Source organism: Carassius auratus, chromosome 28 (genome assembly GCF_003368295.1).
Source record: "Carassius auratus strain Wakin chromosome 28, ASM336829v1, whole genome shotgun sequence".
Classification (NCBI taxonomy): domain Eukaryota; kingdom Metazoa; phylum Chordata; class Actinopteri; order Cypriniformes; family Cyprinidae; genus Carassius; species Carassius auratus.
This window is the reverse complement of record NC_039270.1, coordinates 17,319,480-17,339,941: the sequence shown is the minus strand read 5'-3', so window position 1 is coordinate 17,339,941 and position 20,462 is coordinate 17,319,480. Positions and strand designations below refer to the sequence as shown.

General features: G+C 39.0%; 1 protein-coding gene across 1 annotated transcript in view; it reads left to right on the top strand.

The window, feature by feature from the left end:
* LOC113047039 (SH3 and multiple ankyrin repeat domains protein 1-like) overlaps positions 1 to 20,462 on the top strand; it is a 109,704-nt gene that overhangs the window by 81,888 nt on the left and 7,354 nt on the right. Inside the window, 8 exon segments of the mRNA XM_026208284.1 lie at positions 13,970 to 14,052; positions 15,041 to 15,165; positions 15,303 to 15,438; positions 15,594 to 15,674; positions 19,327 to 19,335; positions 19,570 to 19,596; positions 19,696 to 19,752; positions 20,213 to 20,325. Coding sequence (XP_026064069.1) covers positions 13,970 to 14,052; positions 15,041 to 15,165; positions 15,303 to 15,438; positions 15,594 to 15,674; positions 19,327 to 19,335; positions 19,570 to 19,596; positions 19,696 to 19,752; positions 20,213 to 20,325 — 631 coding nt within the window.

The window sequence follows — 20,462 nt, the reverse complement described above, 5'->3', positions numbered from 1 at the left end:
CCAAATAAAGTATTCTTCTCGTGCTCGTGCACTATTTTCAAATCATTTGAGATATGATAAGATTTGTGTGAAAAACACTCATGATTCAAAGTCAAAGTTTACAGAAAATCTAGTAGTCTAGTTCTGGTCACTTTTATGTCATGGAAAAGTACAGCTTGGAAATTCTGTCTTCCACAGAAGACAAAAACCCATATGACAGTAAAGCCCCTTTCACACTGCACCTCGGACCGGCAATATTTCCGGAACATTGCCGGGTCGCCTTCTGTGTGAAAGCAACCACGTCCCGGAATTGATTATCGAATTGAACCCGGGTCGGGGACCTAGTAACATTTGGGGGTTCAACCCGGGACGAGCGCTGTGTGAACAAAAGCCAGATCTAATTCCGTGTCGGAGTGATGATTCGACACGGAATTAGACCAATTTTTTTAGAAATCATTTTTTAGAGATACCGGCTGTTTTGAAGGAAGATCAACATTTGCGAACGAAAACATATGTGCAAACTGTAATGAAGCAGAGATCAGTTAGTTCCTCACTTTCCGCGCTGACGCAGAGATCGTTTGCTTGCTTCAGTGAAAGTATAACGTGCCTAGCGTTGTCGACTCGTACATTACACGTCACGCGCTGATGTCACGTGTCAATACGGGATCTTCTAGGGTTGTGTGTGAAAGCACGCACATATACCGGGTCATCACTGGCAGTGTGAAAGTGCAAAATCTAGCGACCAGGGACCAATTGCAGGAACACTTTACCCCTGTATTTGCTGGAATGGCATTGTGAAAGGGGCTTAAGTAAATGATGACAAAATTGTAATTTTGGGTGAACTAGCCCTTTAAGGTAAGGCAGCATGATTTTAGGGGTTTAAGCCTCTACTCAAGTTCATTGCAGAAATAAGGGGCAGTGGCAGCATAGAACTATGATAATAAGAGAAGATGGGAAAAAAATAAAGGACAGAGAGGGTCAGAGTGAGTTAGGTGTGGGAGGACAAGCAGAGGAAGAGGAAAGAACTAAGGTCAGTTGGACAGAAGGCAGAAGAGGAAGCAGATGGGTGTGGAAGTGTGTACATCTGCCACGGTCCAGAGACAGGAACAGATCAACAGGTTCAGAGTAGGACGAAAAATGCACCACAGACAAGTGCGATACCCACAGACACTTTAAAAGGCAATAAGAAGTGAGTGAGATTGTTCGTGTATCTTTTCTGTCCCGATAGCTGTACAAACAGTTGCTTGTGTAAGTAAACAGATCCACTTGTCTCTGTCCAGTGGCTAGTGAGATTTATATGAATCTCTCTCGCTCTTATTGCTTGTGTGACCATGATTACTCAACCATGCACCAATGGTACACATAGCATGCATGGCTAATGTCGTTGACCCATGGCCTGCTTATTAGTCTGATTAACATGCAGAGACTCTTGGACCATTACAAACATTGAGCTAATTAACACGCCAATTACTTTTTGAGAGTTCATTAATTTGATGTAATTATGTAAAAAAAAAAAAAAGAAAAAAAAAATTATTAATTTTTAAATCAGTAATACTTAACTCTGCAGAAAATACATTTTGTGTTATTTTATGCATTTAAAAGTTAACATCTTAATAGACAATAACCTTTAAATTCTTGAAGGTTTTACAGTAGTTCTTGTTCTTATTGCTAAATACATTTTGGACCTTAACTATTACTAGGAAGTTTGTTGCAGTAGTTTTAAAGACCAAACAAGGTGTGTGCCCATTAGTTTCTTTAAACAAAAAATGGTCTAAACCACTTTTTTTATCTTATTCAAGGAGTGTGGTCTTTGTCTTTTTTTCAAACTGAATAGAAATGTTTTATCTAAGTATAATCCAGCGTAATTACAATGTGTTTGCAAAGGTATTATTTAAAGAACTGGTTTCAAAGCAAGAGACAAGGTAATTGCTAGGACAAAGAAAAGCTTACAGGTGATATTTTTGACAAGTATATTTTGCTTTTCCGTAAAAATACTGTACACTAAAAATGAGCACACTGTTACATGAGCAGCAAATCAGCATATTAGAATGATTCCTGAAGACTGGAGTTCTTTAAAATATAATATAAAAATCCTACAAACCCCAAACTATTGAATGGTGGTGGACATGCATTGTGGTTTAGATCAGTTGTTCTCAACGGATGGACTGCATGCTGAAAATGGGTCGGGGGGTGTCTGGTCATAACAGCAGGGGAGATGCACGTTAGATGCGCATTATAAACTGCAGCTAACCATTTAACTGAGTAAAGTTAGCATGCGTGTGTATTCAATCTACGAGGTTTTGCTGCAAATTCATTTCAATATGGCTAATACTTAATATTTATCATAGTGTTTGTTACATGAGTCGGTTAACTCACACTTCTGCTTTCTTGGCTATTGTTTATGTATTTAAAATATATATATATATATATATATATATATATATATACAGTATTGTTCAAAATAATAGCAGTACAATGTGACTAACCAGAATAATCAAGGTTTTTAGTATATTTTTTATTGCTACGTGGCAAACAAGTTACCAGTAGGTTCAGTAGATTGTCAGAAAACAAACAAGACCCAGCATTCATGATATGCACGCTCTTAAGGCTGTGCAATTGGGCAATTAGTTGAAAGGGGTGTGTTCAAAAAAATAGCAGTGTCTACCTTTGACTGTACAAACTCAAAACTATTTTGTACAAACATTTTTTTTTTTCTGGGATTTAGCAATCCTGTGAATCACTAAACTAATATTTAGTTGTATGACCACAGTTTTTTAAAACTGCTTGACATCTGTGTGGCATGGAGTCAACCAACTTGTGGCACCTCTCAGCTTTTATTCCACTCCATGATTCTTTAACAACATTCCACAATTCATTCACATTTCTTGGTTTTGCTTCAGAAACAGCATTTTAGATATCACCCCACAAGTTCTCAATTGGATTAAGGTCTGGAGATTGGGCTGGCCACTCCATAACATTAATTTTGTTGGTTTGGAACCAAGACGTTGCTCGTTTACTAGTGTGTTTTGGGTCATTGTCTTGTTGAAACAACCATTTCAAGGGCATGTCCTCTTCAGCATAGGGCAACATGACCTCTTCAAGTATTTTAACATATGCAAACTGATCCATGATCCCTGGTATTCGATAAATAGGCCCAACACCATAGTAGGAGAAACATGCCCATATCATGATGCTTGCACCTCCATGCTTCACTGTCTTCACTGTGTACTGTGGCTTGAATTCAGAGTTTGGGGGTCGTCTCACAAACTGCCTGTGGCCCTTGGACCCAAAAAGAACAATTTTACTCTCATCAGTCCACAAAATGTTCCTCCATTTCTCTTTAGGCCAGTTGATGTGTTCTTTGGCAAATTGTAACCTCTTCTGCACATGCCTTTTTTTTAACAGAGGGACTTTGCGGGGGATTCTTGAAAATAGATTAGCTTCACACAGACGTCTTCTAACTGTCACAGTACTTACAGGTAACTCCAGACTGTCTTTGATCATCCTGGAGGTGATCATTGGCTGAGCCTTTGCCATTCTGGTTATTCTTCTATCCATTTTGATGGTTGTCTTCCGTTTTCTTCCACGTCTCTCTGGTTTTGCTCTCCATTTTAAGGCATTGGAGATCATTTTAGCTGAACAGCCTATCATTTTTTGCACCTCTTTATAGGTTTTCCCCTCTCTAATCAACTTTTTAATCAAAGTACGCTGTTCTTCTGAACAATGTCTTGAACGACCCATTTTCCTCAGCTTTCAAATGCATGTTCAACAAGTGTTGGCTTCATCCTTAAATAGGGGCCACCTGATTCACACCTGTTTCTTCACAAAATTGATGACCTCAGTGATTGAATGCCACACTGCTATTTTTTTGAACACACCCCTTTCAACTAATTCAACTAATTGCCCAATTGCACAGCCTTAAGAGCGTGCATATCATGAATGCTGGGTCTCATTTGTTTTCTGAGAATCTACTGAACCTACTGGTAACTTGTTTGCCACGTAGCAATAAAAAAATATACGAAAAATCTTGATTATTCTGGTTAGTCACATTGTACTGCTATTATTTTGAACAATACTGTATATATATATATATATATTCCAGATACACAGTCCCTCAGACTGCTGTATCTTGTCTCAGTCGATGTAACAATGAATCCGTGTGACCACAGGCAACAGCATTGAAAATAGAAATAAAAAAAATCAGGTTCATTCAGTAGCTAGTGATATTGATGATGTAATAGGCGGAGGGTGGTTCAGAGCTGTAGTGCTCTATGGCTACCCAACAAGAGCACTAGAAAGTGCTCCCTCTCTCTCTCTCTTGTTCTTTTCCTGTCTCTCTACCTCTCAAAGGCTGCTGCCAGTTTTATGAATGGGAAAACAGTGACTTGTGGAGGCAGTGATAGAAACATCGCTCTGTTCATCTCACATGGCTGCTGAAGAAGAGAGGAAGAGGCAGATGTGTACATGAGAGGGAGGAGTAAAAGAGAGATAGATGACAGTTATCTTGCCCTAGTGAAACTGGTGCTAGGCGTTTTAATTGCACCTTCCCAATGGTTTGATCTCCTGCACTGCAGCAGGTGTGCGTATGCACGCATTAGCCATGTGCTTTTTATTTATTTTTTCTATCTAAATATGCTCTAGATGAATGCTTGCGACTGTTACGGTGCACTTTGCTGTTTTTTAAGCGTCTCACGCCATGAGCGATTGACATCTGCGACACCTGTGAATTATCCCTAGCTTTATTTAAAACGCTGAAATAATTCCTTTGTACATGGCGTCTAAAAATCCTTTACATTCAATGCATGCATTAACTAATCAGCAAACAAACTAAGTCACCTCAAGCCCCATTCTCTCTCCCTCTCTCCCTTCATCAAATTGCATCATTTCTCTCCTCTTTCATGCTAAACCATGTCTTCCAACCACACATTCTCTCTCTCTTTCTGTCCCTCTTATCTCACCCTCCCTCCCTCTCTTTCTCCTTGCCTCGCTCGTTCTCTCTCCTCCTCTGTCGCAGTCACAGTGAACCATCGCTCTCTCTCTCTCGCTCTCTCTTGCATTCTCTCTCTCACATTCTCTCTCTCTCTCCGTCTTAAGTATGAAAGGGTTGGGAGAGCTAGGCCCTCGTTCTCACTCTCTCCATCTCTCTCTCCTCCTCTCCTCCCCTTGCACGGCTCTCGTTTGCTGTTCTCTGGCTGGAAGAGGAGCAGCAATAAGAGGAGGAGGTGGAGGAGGAGGAGGAGGAGGGGGGGGAAATGGCGATGGGAGGATGCGGAGAGGAGGATCTCTCTCTCTCCCTCTCCCTCTCGTCGTCCTGGCCGTCGCTAGGCCCTATGAATCGCAGCGTCTGGTTCATTTACAGGTACTGGCTGTTTTCATGTTTTTCTCACGGTTGGCAGGGAGGGAGGGAGGGAGGGAGGTGGGCTAGAGAGAGCGCCGCATCTGTGCAAGGAACAAGCCGGAGTGATGGAGTGGATCGACAGGCATGGATGTGTTGCAATGCACGCGTGTTTGGACGTGTGCGTGTGTCTATGTGCAGAAGAGTGAGCACTCGCTCACGCAATAGCCAGGGTAGCACGTCTCCACCGCTGCATGCGTGTGTGTGTGTGTGTGTGTGTGTGCGCGTGTGTGAATCGCAGCTTCTGTCTCTCTGTTAACGGCCGCAGAATACAATGTCTGCCTCCAGCCAGATACACCGTTGCTCTGATGGACAGAATGCTAAACGGGTGTGTGTTTCTGCGCATGTGAGTGTGTGTGTGTGGGATGGAGAGAGAATGCGCTGGGCTCTGTTAGCTGCTGATTTAGAGGAGTTTGCTTCACTGGAAGGGATTGATGCTTTTGGGTTCTTCTGTCGGGTGTGTGTGTGATCATACACACCGTATGTGGGATTTGCATGTGTACATTCAAGAAATTAAGAATGATCACTCAGGAGGGGACGTATGCGCTGGGTTCTTGTAACCCCTGCTGCGTTTATTGTGGAGTGTGTTAGGTTTGATGTGGTGCTGATCTTGTACAGTGTCCGCATGGCGTTTTTTTTTTTTTTCGTGCACTGATGTTATCATGTGTTGGCTCTTATTAGACCGAAAACTCTTTTATTAAGTTGGACAAATACAACCGTGGTGTGTTATTGTCCCTGCGAGGTGGCTGGGTGTTGGTTTATCACTATGAAGATGGTGTAACCTCTTAATAGTTGCACGTTGAGATTGCGTAGTCTTCACCGTACGTACAGTAATTACGGATACGGCTACTGTATAAACTGTCTGTGTCACTTCATAGGACGAACCTATTGCCCAAAATGTCAGAAAGAGAGCGAAGACAACGATTAAGTGTGTGGCAGAGAGGTTCGGTGGGGTGTGATATGTCTGTAACTTTAAAAAGGGAGTGCCAACTTGAAGAGAGACTATCACTTTCTGCATATCAATTCATTCCTGGCTTGTTTTCGATCTGGGCAGGGATGAGTGGGTGATATGGAGAATGGCCACCGTTGGCATCCCTCTGTGCAGGCGCGATCGAAGATAAGTGAGGAGGAGTGCGGAAGGACTGCTGGAGAGAAGACAGGACTGAGATAGAAAGCAGGGTAGGAGGTGACACACAGAGGAGTTACTGAAAGAGTTGACGGGGAGTTATGAGCAACCCCCTGGCCTCGGGTTCATGGTCTTTAAGAGGTTCACTGAAAGCTTTTACATTTAGCTTTTAGATGGAGGCTGGAGTTTGGAAGCATTGAAGGAAAGAGAGAGAGAGAAATGAACAGATGGAGTGGGTTGAGGGCTGAGCCTGTGTACAGTGTGACTATCAGCATGTGGGTACAGTATGGTACAGTTGAAACAATATCTCACCAGCACCTGACTGGCACTGGACACACACACAGAAGCCCTCACACAGACCTAGAGTGCAAACAACTTCCAACACAAGCAATCAGGCTTCAAAGTGACAGTATTACTTGACAAAAAAATAAATAATAATAATGGTAGAAAGAAAGGTAGGCCATATTTTCATAATTTGTGTGTGCAGATGTATGTTTATATGTGTGTGTGTGTGTGTGTGTGTGTGTGTGTGTGTGTGTGTGTGTGTGTGGTGCACCTGCCCAACTAAATCAGAGCAATCTTCAAGAATCAGCTAAAAACACATCTCTTCCATCTTTACCTGACCCTCTAACTCTAGCACTCTCCATTCTAATTCTATTCTTTAAAAAAAACATGCCTCTTTTAGACTTGCACTCTATTCATTTACTAACTGATTGTTTTCTTTGAGAAAAAAACTAACACTAGTTTTAACTAACACATTCTTTTTTCTATTCTGTGTTTTCATTTTATTTATTATAGAATAAAAAAAATATTGCTACATGACATGTACTATGTTAAACTAACAGAATTGTTGTAGCACTTGCATATCATCACTTTTGTTGATTTTGTTTACTTCCATTGTCCTAATTTGTAAGTAATTTATGAATAAAAGCGTCTGCTGAATTACTAAATGTAAATGTAAAGCGTCTGCTGAATTACGAAATGTAAATGTAAATATATATATATATATATATAGTAAAGACCAAAAGTTTGGACACACCTTCTCATTCAAAGAGTTTTCTTTATTTTCATGACTAAGAAAATTGTAGATTCACACTGAAGGCATCAAGGACTATTTGACCAAGAAGTAGAGTGATGGGGTGCTGCGCCAGATGACCTGGCCTCCACAGTCACCGGACCTGAACCCATTTGAGTTGGTTTAGGGGTGAGCTGGACCGCAGACAGAAGGCAAAAGGGCCAACAAGTGCTAAGCATCTCTCGGGGAACTCCTTCAAGACTGTTGGAAGACCATTTCAGGTGACTACCTCTTGAAGCTCATCAAGAAAATGCCAAGAGTGTGAAAAGCAGTAATCAAAGCAAAAGGTGGCTACTTTGAAGAACCTACAATATGACATATTTTCAGTTGTTTCACACTTTTTTGTTATGTATATAATTCCACATGTGTTAATTAATAGTTTTGATGCCTTCAGTGTGAATCATGAAAATAAAGTAAACTCTTTGAATGAGAAGGTGTGTCCAAACTTTTGGTGTGTACTGTATATATATATAAATACTTGCAATATACCTGTATATACAGTGCCCTTCATAAATATTGGAACAAAAAAGACAAAATTGCTCTGTTTACTGTGGAGCCAAGAAATCTGTAAATATGATTAAAAGATGAATATGAGACAAAACTACAGAATGTGACTTTGTCACATTTTATTATTGGGTGTTTCAATACAAATCTTTTACCAGTTAAGAAGATCAGCACTTTTAGAGTTTCATCTCCCTCTGATGTGAGCAGAAGTTTGGAGCAGTTGCCTCAGAGGTCTTTCTAAGTGTTCAGCTGTGTCCTGTTGCATTCATTCTTCAGATATAAAAAGCAGGGAATGTGTCGTATCAGTTAAATTCATTGCTTCTGCATTCTCAGTCTCGCATTCGATGACGACACACACAAACCAGGATGAAGACGAGGAGGCTGACTTTGAGAGAAAAGCAAGCATTTTGGCTGCTAACAGAACAGAGGAAGTCAATTAGAGCTACTGCAAAAACAAAGGGCATGGAGAAATCAAAAGTTTGGAAACTACCAGCGAGATCAGCAACCAACAACAACCTGATCGGCTGAGAAAAATGACAGTAGTTGATCACAGAAAAATCATGAAAGCTGTGAAAATGAACCCTAAAATACATGGAAAACTGGGGTGATGCTCTGTCTATCTACAATCCGCAGGAGACTTTGACACAGAATTACAGAAGCTACAGCAAGATGCAAACCTCTGACAAGTACCAAAAACAGAAAGGCAAGATTACAGTTAAAAGCCAGTAGAGTTTTATGGACAGCTGAGACAAAGATCAACCTCATCTAAATGATGAGAAAGCAAAAGTGTGGAGAGAAAAAAGGGAACTTCAAATGATCCAAGCATTCAGCCTCATGTGTAAAGTGCGGTGGAGGTGGTGTCATGGCATGGGCATGCAAGGCTGTCTCTGGAATCTTCAATAATGGCCGTAGCAGGATGAATTTAGAAGGGTACAAAATCATCTTGGCTACCAATATTAAAAAAAATACCAACAGAGTCATCAGGAAGCACTACATATTGCATCAGGACAATGACCCCAATCACCCGCCAGTTCAGTCAAGGACTTTATCAGAGCAAAAAAATGTAAAGTCTTAGATTGCCCAAGTCAATCTCCACATTTAAATCAAGAGTCTGGTGATGTCTGCAGGTCGCAGACTCACTGCTCTGATTGCATGCAAGGATCTGCAACAAAATAATGGCTTTTAATCTTTTACATCTGCCTTAAATTCAACTGTTCCAACACTTCTGCTCACATCAGATAGTGGGATGAACTCTGAAAGTGCTGTCCTTTTTATTTGGTAAAACATATACAGTATGTGTCAGACAATGTATGAAACAGCTAATAATAAAATGTGGTATTCCTTAGTTTTGTCTCATATTCATCTTTTAAAGAGCCACACAGATGGGAAATCAAAAATTACCTGTATTACAGTGTATGATGTAGCTGTCCTAAAAGTACACGATTTATAAAGTTATTGGCTTCTAAAGTAAGGAGTCGACTCTGAATCGCTGAAACGAGTCGTTATAGATTTCAAATCTTTTGCCCATCTATATGTACGTCACCAGGACACTTTGCATAATAATCTCCGCCTACCGTCTTGAGAGAAACTAAACTCTGAGCTGCCCCACCCCCCACACAGACGCTCTGTTTGGTGTGAGAGCATCATGTCGAGGAGACAGTGTGTTTTTAATTGTAAAGGCAAGTTTGTTTTATTTTCACTGCCAAAGAATGAAGATCAGAAGAACCAATGGCTAAAATGTATTTTTACCACAATACCAGAGCAGTACAACAAATCCCTTTTGTTGTGTTCACAACATTTCACTGATGACTGCTTTTCTAATCTCGGTGAGTACAGCGGGATTTTCAAAGCGTTTGGCCATAAAAGATGGTTCATTACCAACTTTATTTAGACCAACAAGCATCTCCGAATCACAAAGTGAAGTATGATTATGAAGTTATGTGTTTGTTTTCTCCCGAGAGCCTTATCAGTATGTGTGCTGTCTGCAGCCTGTCTGCGCTGATCTTCATTTGCAAAAACGTCATTAAAATGAAGTGTAACAAGTGCTGCTAACAGATATTTTGTGATAAAGTAATCCATATGAAAACAACGCGATGTCTGTTTTTCATGTCTCCCTTCATTCTAATGTGACCACGCCCCCGCGCTGAACGCGCTTTTCAGATTCAAACTGAACACACAGAAGAAAAAGCAGCGAGACTGTTCAAGTTTTTTATTTTACTGTTTGCTTCGCGATGAGAGGAATAAGACATAATTCACCCCAAAAAGATGCTAACGCATTGTTTACCATAAAGTTGTGTGCGGAACAACCAATCAAAACTGACTATGTCAGTTGACCAATCAGAACACAATATGCCTCCGAAAGGTGGGGTTTAAGGAAACTGAATAGCTTCGCGCGAACCGTTTGGGGTTCTCTGAGAATTGAGGTAATTTTAAAATGATATTTTGACAAAATGACAATGTTTTTTAACCTTGGATGGATTTAAACCTATTGTACAGGACTTATAAACAGTGATAGGAAGCTTAGAATTTTCATCTTACTGGCTCTTTAATCATATTTGCAAATGTCTTGACTCCACAGAAAACAGAGTAATTTTAATTTTTACTGTTCCAATAATTATGGAGGGCACTTTATGTATATATTACATGCTAAACATATGGTATTAACCTCTGCCCTCTTAAGTTCTCCATTTTTACTGAATGTTTTGTGGCGAAATTTAGCCGTGTACAGGCTTGGTCTAGTGTCCTTTTTTATTACAAAATATTTAATCTGCCATGTTGCAAAGTGAACAGTTTTAACAGATGGTAACACAAAAAAGGCACTTCCTTTACTGTGTAAGTAATACCAACATTTGCAGGCTCACTAAACTCAAAATGATTTAAAATAATTCATTTAACTAACATAATTCATTTACTTTTGTTGATTTCTGTGGATTAATTTGCTCTCACCTGTAGCAGATAAACGTATGCAGGAATTTCTTGCATTGTGAATGTTGAACTTGCAATATTAGTATTTTATTGCAAGTGTCATACCTGAAATCCTACAGCACTGTTCAGGCTTTCATTTCCATGGTTTTCAACCCGGGGCAGCCAAGGGCAATCTAGGAGAGTGATCTACTGTAGTTCAGTACACTCACACGTTCACTCAGTGCACTTACTAATATATGTCACTGTGTGGACTCGATTGTGCGTCTGTGTGTGCTTGCTTGGTTGTTTCCCACTTGAACACCTGTACAGAACAAGCCCACAAACTGTGGTAGTGCATTGACAACACGAGCGCAATACTAGCCTGAATCTCTCTTACACTGACCTTATAGTCGAGCGCTGCTTTAATGCCACTATCACATTAAGATTCCCCCAAAACACTTCAACTTAGATGAAAGGAGACACATTGCTCTGGGCTGTACATGCACACCTGCAGCATCTGGGTTTGGAGCTGTAAAGCATGAAGGCAGCATTTCTGATGGCGTTTATCAGAGCTGCTGCACATGATTCATGAAATCACCGGCCATATGACTCATGGACTGGCAGAGACACTGTTGGACAAACAACCACACTGAGTCACTAACACAGTAACGACTCATCTAACTCACTGAAACCTATACCATCTAAGTATCAGCATAACTGTCTACTGACTTCACACATTCACAAATATATCAGCGCAGAGACTGAATGACAGTGAGTGATATAATGACTGAAGGAGCTGTGAATCATTTCAACTGCTCGTAAATCATTCTGGAGTCCAGTATACACTCATTAAGAAGCATAAACATATGAGTTGTGTCCCAAGTGACATACTTTACACAGTGCATTTATGCTATGTATTTAACTGTCTAGTCTAGTGTATGGATTGAACATGTATTTATCATACAATTTTGAAATCTGATAAAGGACTCTATATGATGAAAACTGCAACAGTTGAGTGCATGTGTCCAAGTGTCCAAAATTCCACAATCTGTTTTGTAAAGTTTTCAGTGTGACCATGCTATGGTATTTATACTACAAAATAGCATAGAATAATGCACAAAGGCAAGTGGGGACACAACTAAGGTTTTTGAGGATTTTTTACTATTTACATAAGGATTTTTACATGCTTTTTAATAACTTTCACCGGCCCCACCTAAAATAAAATGTATTATTATTATTTTATTTTCATATTGCAAATTATGAATTACATTGTTGTGCCATGCTAGCCTGAATGCACTGTAAGTTGCTTTGGATAAAAGCCTCTGCTAAATGCATACATTTTATATTATTATTTTTATTTTTTACTTATATATATATATATAGCTCACTGTGGATTCTGTGTCAAATGTTCATTACCTCTGCAAATCCTTGAATGATGCATTGAGATTGCATTGCCTCACCTTTTACTATTCCGAGCAAACAGTGCCTAAATATAGACGTGATCTCAGACATAACAACCTGGCTTTTGCCATTTGTTTTATATTCTAGCTGTGGCTAGTTATGTACTTGGCCCAGCTTACACTGGTTTGATTTGGAAAACATTATGCTTGGGTGTTTTGTTGAGATTCCCTTCGAGGTGAACATTGGGAAGCTGAATGACGAATTCTGTTCAATATGGCTGCCAAGTGTGTGCACTGTATCACTCACTGTGCATGTCTACATATTAGTCTGGCTAGTTCCTATATCCAGTTCTGGCCGTTGCTCAGGCAACCGCCAACATCTCACTTACAGTGCCCATTGCACATACAAACAGCACATAGAAGATCTGTAGATCTGGATCCTAACTACAGGACGACATTATTGTGTTATTGCAGTGGATCAACTTGTTCTGCCCAGTCTTCGGCTGTGTGACGTTTGAGCTCCATTCAAGATTGGCACAATGTTGTGAAGGTTTGTTCGATGGATGAACTTCAGACAGCCTTCAAATCAAGCCTCTGTAACTGGTTTCCCGCCAAATTGTGCTTGTAATACTGTTTACAGCAGGAGAATGGCCGTGTGTGGTCTGACCTGCCGTTGTGTTTTGCATCGACCCAGTCCATCCCCCTAGTCCCTCTCTTCTGGTCCTGGGGCAGTGAAAGGATACAGTTGGTTAAATCTTCTGAACACAGAGCTGAAGGATGGGGATACTGTGTTGACACAAGAGCATGGATGCCAGAGCATTGTACACAAAGCCGTGGTGTCAGTTAGATGGGCTCTGCTGTGAATGGAAACCACTAGTGGGACAGCTATCGATAACCGACAACCAATGGCTTACTTGAACGATATATGTATTAAACTTACCTTGCCATTCAATTTGGGTCAGTTAGATAGGTAAAGGTATACAGTGATACATTATTTTTAAATAGGCATTTGTTTGTAATAAAAAACTTTTGTAAAACACTCATAAAACATCTTACTGAGAGGACATATATTTAAATATTTTAGAAAATTAAAGCAAAAGTTATTACATGGCACTGTTTAGTTTTAAAACAAAACTTTATGTTCTCATCTTGCATATTGCTATTTGGAAATATTGTTTAAAATATAATTTTTAGGTATTTTTTTAGGTAGGTAATTTCAGTGTCTAACCATAAAAATCATATAGGCCTATATATTTTTTTCAGTTATATGTGACATCTGTGCCTCCCCACTAATGAAAAACATATTAAACCGGCATTGAAGAATTTTAGCAATGAAAGAAAATGGCACACTTCAACTTTAAAGAGTGAGTGCAGGCTGTCCTGTAATGTATGCGTTCTTACCTTTTTATACAGTCTATGGTTCATACACTGTACTCCGCTTTTCTCTGACCTCTGACCCTCCCACCATCACCTCCTTCACTCAGTAGCTTGTTTAAGTGTTTTCCTGACTTTTACCATGTCTTCTGTCCTCTTTTATCTGCCTCTTCTACTCCAACTTTCTTTCTTTCTTTCTTTCTTTCTTTCAGTGACTACATAATCAAGGAGAAGACAGTCCTCCTGCAGAAAAAAGACAATGAAGGTTTTGGCTTTGTGCTGAGAGGAGCCAAGGGTAAGTGCAGGGTGCATAATATCTTTTTTTTTTACTATTTTAATTTCTGTTTCAGCATTTCATTAACCACAAAGTTAGATCACAGATTTGTCATTATGCAGTAAATAGATGCTCATTAACAGGACCATATATCACATACAATTTTGTCACTTTTCTTTTTTTTTTTTTTTTTTTTTTTGGCAAATACGTTTTATTGAAAGATAAAGATTTTGAAGATGTATTTGTTACATATTTCGTCAAAATCAAAAAAAGAAAAGAGAGAGAAAAAAAAACATCACAAACCATCCCTTACTAGAACTGTTTGCGTTAAATTGTAAAATGAAATAAACATTTTATTAATATTAACAAATGATGCTTTAGCCCGTAGAGTCTCCATCAGGATAACAGAGTTTTGAAAAACTGCTCAAATTTGCCCTTCAGGCAGTACCTAATTTGTTCCAAATGTAAAGTAGAAATCATCTCTCCAAGCCATATAGCTTACATGAAAAACACTCAATTTTCTTCCAGAACAACAGTAGTAACTTCTTGGCTGTAATTAAACTGTATGCAAGCAGTTTGTGTTGTGCTCCTGATAATGAATGCATATGTTCAGAAAGCCCCAGAATTAAAAGTGCCGTTTTTGCACCCTAAAAATATCTGTTTTTGTTATTAATGTCAATGGCTTGGGGTGACAAAAAAAGAATGACATTACCCAAAAAAAGACAGTGCCCCAAAAACAACTGGCAAAAATGACTCTCTTTTAATAAATCGACCCCCTGAAAGTCATTGAATAATTCACACACTGCATAAGAGGGCACATTCACTCTCTTACACACACATTTACACTGATGCGTTCAAGAGCAGGAATGGGAGGAACATATGACACATTCTTTTATCACTGCTCATCTTTTCTTTGTCATTTTCTCGTGTTTTCTCATAATTGTCAACCTCAATAGAACATTCTGGACAGGCACGCTACACTGATTATATAAATGTCCTCTCTTTGTAGCTCAGACCCCTATAGAAGAGTTCACTCCCACCCCAGCCTTTCCAGCACTGCAGTACCTTGAGTCTGTCGACGAGGGAGGCGTGGCTTGGAGAGCTGGTCTGCGAATGGGAGACTTCCTTATCGAGGTGTCTGCAGAACTGCATCATGGAACTTATGTTCTGTTCTCCCCTCCTTTATCATTACTTCAATTCTCTCTAGAACTGTCCTCATTACTCAAGGCCTCTCTGTATCTTCCTGTTTATTGCTTCTTTCTCTTCTCCAGGTAAATGGTCAGAATGTGGTTAAGGTGGGACACAGGCAGGTGGTCAATATGATCAGGCAAGGCGGCAACAGCCTCATGGTCAAGGTTGTCATGGTTACCCGGAACCCTGATATGGAGGAAGGGGTCCGAAAGAAAAGTAAGAGATACAAACTCACACAGCAGATACAACAGTGAAGTGTTGCATGATGATTATAATTGGACACCGCTAACACACACACTCTCTCTCTCTCTATCTCTCTCTCTCTCTCTCTCTCTCTCTCTCCCCCTCTCCCTCTCTCTCTCTCTACACAGTCCCACAGCAGAGTAAAAGGCTGAGCACACCGGCTATCGCTCTGCGCTCCAAATCCATGACATCAGAACTGGAAGAGATGGGTAAGATGTGGGAAATGAGAGGACAGAATGGGGGGGGGGGTGAGTGCAGTGTTTCCCAACCTTTTTTGATCCCTACAGCCCCTCGCCAAGGGTCAATTGCCCCTTAATCAGCACAAACCATATTTTTTTCAATTGAATTCATATGCTGGATATGATTTACATATAGTGACACAGAAATCTGCCTCTATAAGGTGTTTCTATGTAGTACATGCTCCACTGTTGAAAAGCTTGTGCTCATCAGGAATATTTTTTAAAGAAATGCCATATGCTTGTCAAGGCTGCATTTATTTGATCAAAATACAGTAAAAACATTAAGCATTAGGACATTTTAAAATAGCTGTTTCTGTTTTCTATATCTTTCAAAAACTAATTAAACGAAGGTGGATTTTCAGCATCATTATTCAGTGTCACATGGTCCTTCAGAAATCAGTCCAATACACTGATTTGCTGCTCAAGAAACATTTCTTATTATTATCAGTGTTGAAAACATTTTGCTGTCATACATCTTGTTGTAAATAAAGTTAAGGAATCAAGCATAATGTTGTGCTGCTTAATATTTTTGAGTAAAACATTTATAATTTTTTCAGGGCCCTTTAATGAATAGGTACAAGTACAAAGAACAGCATTTATTTGAAATGGAAATATTTGGTTAAAAGTATTTGTCTTACTGTCATTTTTGATCAATGTAATTCATCCTTTCTGAAAGAAAGTATAAAAAAATGATAAACAATATGGAACAGTAGTGTATTTAGAATTATAACATACAACTGAATCATGATGAATAATCTTTAACAATAATTTTATTCTATTAGCAGCACTTAAATTTAAGGAGTCATTTCTATCATATGGGTTCAGCAAAAAGCTACATTTCTTAAAGTACTTTCTGCTTATGTAACCCCTGGGGTTTGCATACCCTGGGCTGGGAATCACTGCACTTGAGGACAGAACCAGAGAGAGGACAGCGAGGAGAGAAATTCAAGAGAGGATGAAAGAGCCAAATAGAAAAGTTTGAACGGTCAGAAGGGAGAGGAGAGAGTGAATGGGTCATACACTGAAAGAAGTAGAAAGGATGGAGGGAAGTGTTTGATGACATGGATGACATAGAGATAGAGATGAAGAGAAAGAGAAAGAGAGAGACAGCATTAAGAATGTTCTTTTGCTGTTCTTTCAGAAGTTCCACAGTCACTACCAGCACCCCCACTACAGGTAACCCCCCAAAAACTGTCCCCTCCCAACCCTTATATCCCCTGCCTTCCACCTTACCCCTCAATCCTACACCTGCAACCCCTGTTAGCTTTAACCCTAAACCTCAATCTGAGCCACCTCCCTTGTAGTCACACACCTCTGGCTGTCAGAGAAACAGGTTTCTGAGTGCTGTGTGTGTTACTGTAGTATTGCAGCATTGCTAGAGAGGCACATTATGTGCTGGTTCAAGGTGTCACCATCACTGACAATCATTTAGTTTACCAGTCAGGCTTATATCACATCAAGAGAATCAGACTAGATTATTTCCACGCCCCACCACAAAGACAAACACTGCTTATTGTTATCTGTATCCAAACCCATGTATATACCTTCCCCTATTCAATCTTTAAAACTAAAATCACCTCTGTAGTCCATTGAGGCATGCTTTCCCTTCTCCGTTCTCCCTTCTCTTTAGCCCAAGCAATATTCTCAGAGCTCCGAGTCCCTAGTGGCATTGTGTCTACTGTAAATGCTCAATGCTCTCATCAGCCCAGTTCCCATAATTCAGTAGTCGGGGTTAGTGTGAGGGTAATGCAATTCAGTAATAGTGAGTGCTGATTACAGCACTCAATCAGATTGGCTGGCTTCTACGCAGGTTCTGGAAATCAGGGTGAACAGGTTTGAATCATAAACAGTCATGTTTACAATGAACACTTCCAAGCAAGAGCTAGATGTAACAAGTTCATGCTACTGAATTTATAAATTTGTTCTACGCTTATAATTAGCATGTACTGACATCCTTGTGCATTGTGTATGTTCAGTACAGCTGGACAGTCTATCTTTTATGATAAGTTAATTAGGCCAGTATATATTCACTACTGTTCAGATGTTTGGGGTCAGTAATATCAAAGGGGTCCAAATGTGATCACAATTCATCAAATGGGAATGTAATGATCTTTACATTTTTACAAAGACATTATATTTCAAATAAATGCTGTAAAATGTGTCCCACTTTCCACAAAACATATGAAGCAGTACCATTGTTTTCAGCATTATTAATAATGAGAAATGTTCACCGAGCACCAAATCAGCGTATTAGAATGTTTTCTTAATGATCATGTGAGGTTGAAGTAATTGCTGCAAAAATACTGCATAGCTAAATTACATTTATATTTGAAAATATATTGTAAATAGAAAAGTTATTTAAATTACACATTTTGTCCACAATATTGATGTTTTTACTGTATTTCTGAGACAAATAAATGCTGCATTGGTAGCATGAGTGAATTATTTCAAAAACATTTTACCAATCTTACTGACCCCAAATTTTTTGAAAGGTAATGTCATTAACTGATAATGATCACAAATACATTATTACTAAATGTTTGTAGAAAGTTGTAGGAACGTTTCTGCTGCTGTGTAGACTCATGTTATATTGGCCAATTATATATATTGTAGATATATATAATTAATATATATCAATATATATTATATAACAGTAATAGTCATTGACCAAAAAGTATTTATCTATGCTTCACTAGTATTTTTTTTCCACAGTTTATTGTTGATGACTTTAAAACCATTTACAGGAGTTTTTTGTTTTGAATGAACTACCAATTTGTTTCATACCAGTTTATTATTATTGCATGAACGGATCATGAGGTTTACCAATCCTTAAACATAAACGTAATAAAAGGCAAAGTATAGCAATGTTTTTTTTTTACATGTAGTAAAACGTGGTCCCTTCCTGTCTAAGTGGGTGTTTTTTTTATCCAGAATAAGCTGCTGTGTAGAACAGACTTACTGCCAAAAGTCCAGAGACTAATGTAGGGCACTAGAGTAATGCATGTCAGCTGTTACATTTAATGCTGTTTAAGTTAATACTCCATTATGATAATTGGATCAGAGTGCTTTTAATGTGTTACTGTTGTATCTTCTCAGTTTACTGAAGGTGTCTCAGGTGTTTAATGTGTGCAGGTATTATGTTATTTCATACCCTGTGTCTATTCAAATGCAGCAATTTAATGTGAGTGAAGAACTCTCACCTTTTCAGACGTATTCACCTCTCCACCTGGTGCCATTTCCCACCTCACTGGCTGCCATGCTCTAAAGATAGCCGAAATTGCTCTAGCATGAATGTTTTGCTGTACTGGTACCTTATAATACAGGCAGCAACATCTAAATGTATGAAAGAAAGACAGAAACAACTCTAGGAATACAAAAGGGCTAATGATTAATTTTAACAGGCAAGCAGATCAACCCATCCTATAATCCCACTAGAATCCTTCAGCTTTATATGCATACAGAAACACATATACAATCCCTACACACTCACTTGTGGCTGTTATGAACTTCTCCTGCACAATATTGTCACATGGGTTGTTTTTTAGTTGACTGACAGAAACCCTAACTAACCGGTCTTATAACCTCCTTAATCTTTCTGTCTGTCCTGGCATTCCATACACAGTGGACAGAGGTAAGAGACACTTCAGTTTCACTTTAAGTGTTTTGCTAAAGTTGTGTGTGTTCATGATTGGGAACGCATTTTGTGTGCATCCTGAAAAGAGTGCTTTTTCTGTTTGTTTGTTTGTTTGTTTGTGCCTGACCTAAATAAAAGTGTTCAACTTCTTGCTACTTGTTAGTTGATATAGTATTACTACAGGCTGATGGTGTTCCAACTTACATTGACTCTCTGTTTGCTTGATCACAGCCTCTGCCCCATGGAAAAAAAAATCAGGTAAAGCTCTTTGTCCGCTTAGTCTGTCTTGTATGAGACACTTGACCTGATGGCTCTGCAAATATTTCTTATGGGATGAAACCTGTCTATCTGTTACAGAGTTTGAGTCTTCACAAGCTACAGAGAAAAAGAGGACAGTTTATCAGATGGCTCTGAGTAAGAGATTCATTGGTGTTATACAGAGGGACTGTCATGCATCTAGTCATACTTAGTTAAAAAATCAAGGGATTGTTCACCCTAAAAAAAAATATTCTTTCATCAGTTATTCAGTTATGCAATTAAAAATTCCATTACTGAGCACCAAATAGATATTAGGCGGAATGAAAAAAAAGATGAAACATCATAAAAATAGTCCTAGTCCAAATCTTTTCAACCATACTCCAAGTGATTTAAAGGCATATGATAGTTTTGTGTGATGTTTAGGCTGATATTTAGTTTTATTATTCATTGAAAATCTTGCTTGACAAGTATAACCCCAGTTTACTTTAATTGTATGCAAAAAGAGCAGCTTTGCTATTCTGTTATAAATAAATTCCTTTGTGTTTCATGGAAGAAAAAAAAATAGAAATAGCTTGTAAATTAATTAATTAATTCTCTCTCTTTAATTCTACGGTAGATAAACTGGATGAGATTTTAGCAGCGGCACAGCAGACCATCAGTACCAATGAGGCCCCAGGGACTCGGATTCAGGGGGTAAAAAGAGAACGGGGCAGAGGTTTTTATAATGAGGTGAGTTTACATCTATTTGTGAGATGATTGAAGTAGTTATTAAAGATGGCTAAGATCATAATGATTATGAGATCAAATTTATCAGATGATACTCAATATTTTCTGAGCTATATTTTTTGCGGAAAAAGTTTAGCAAT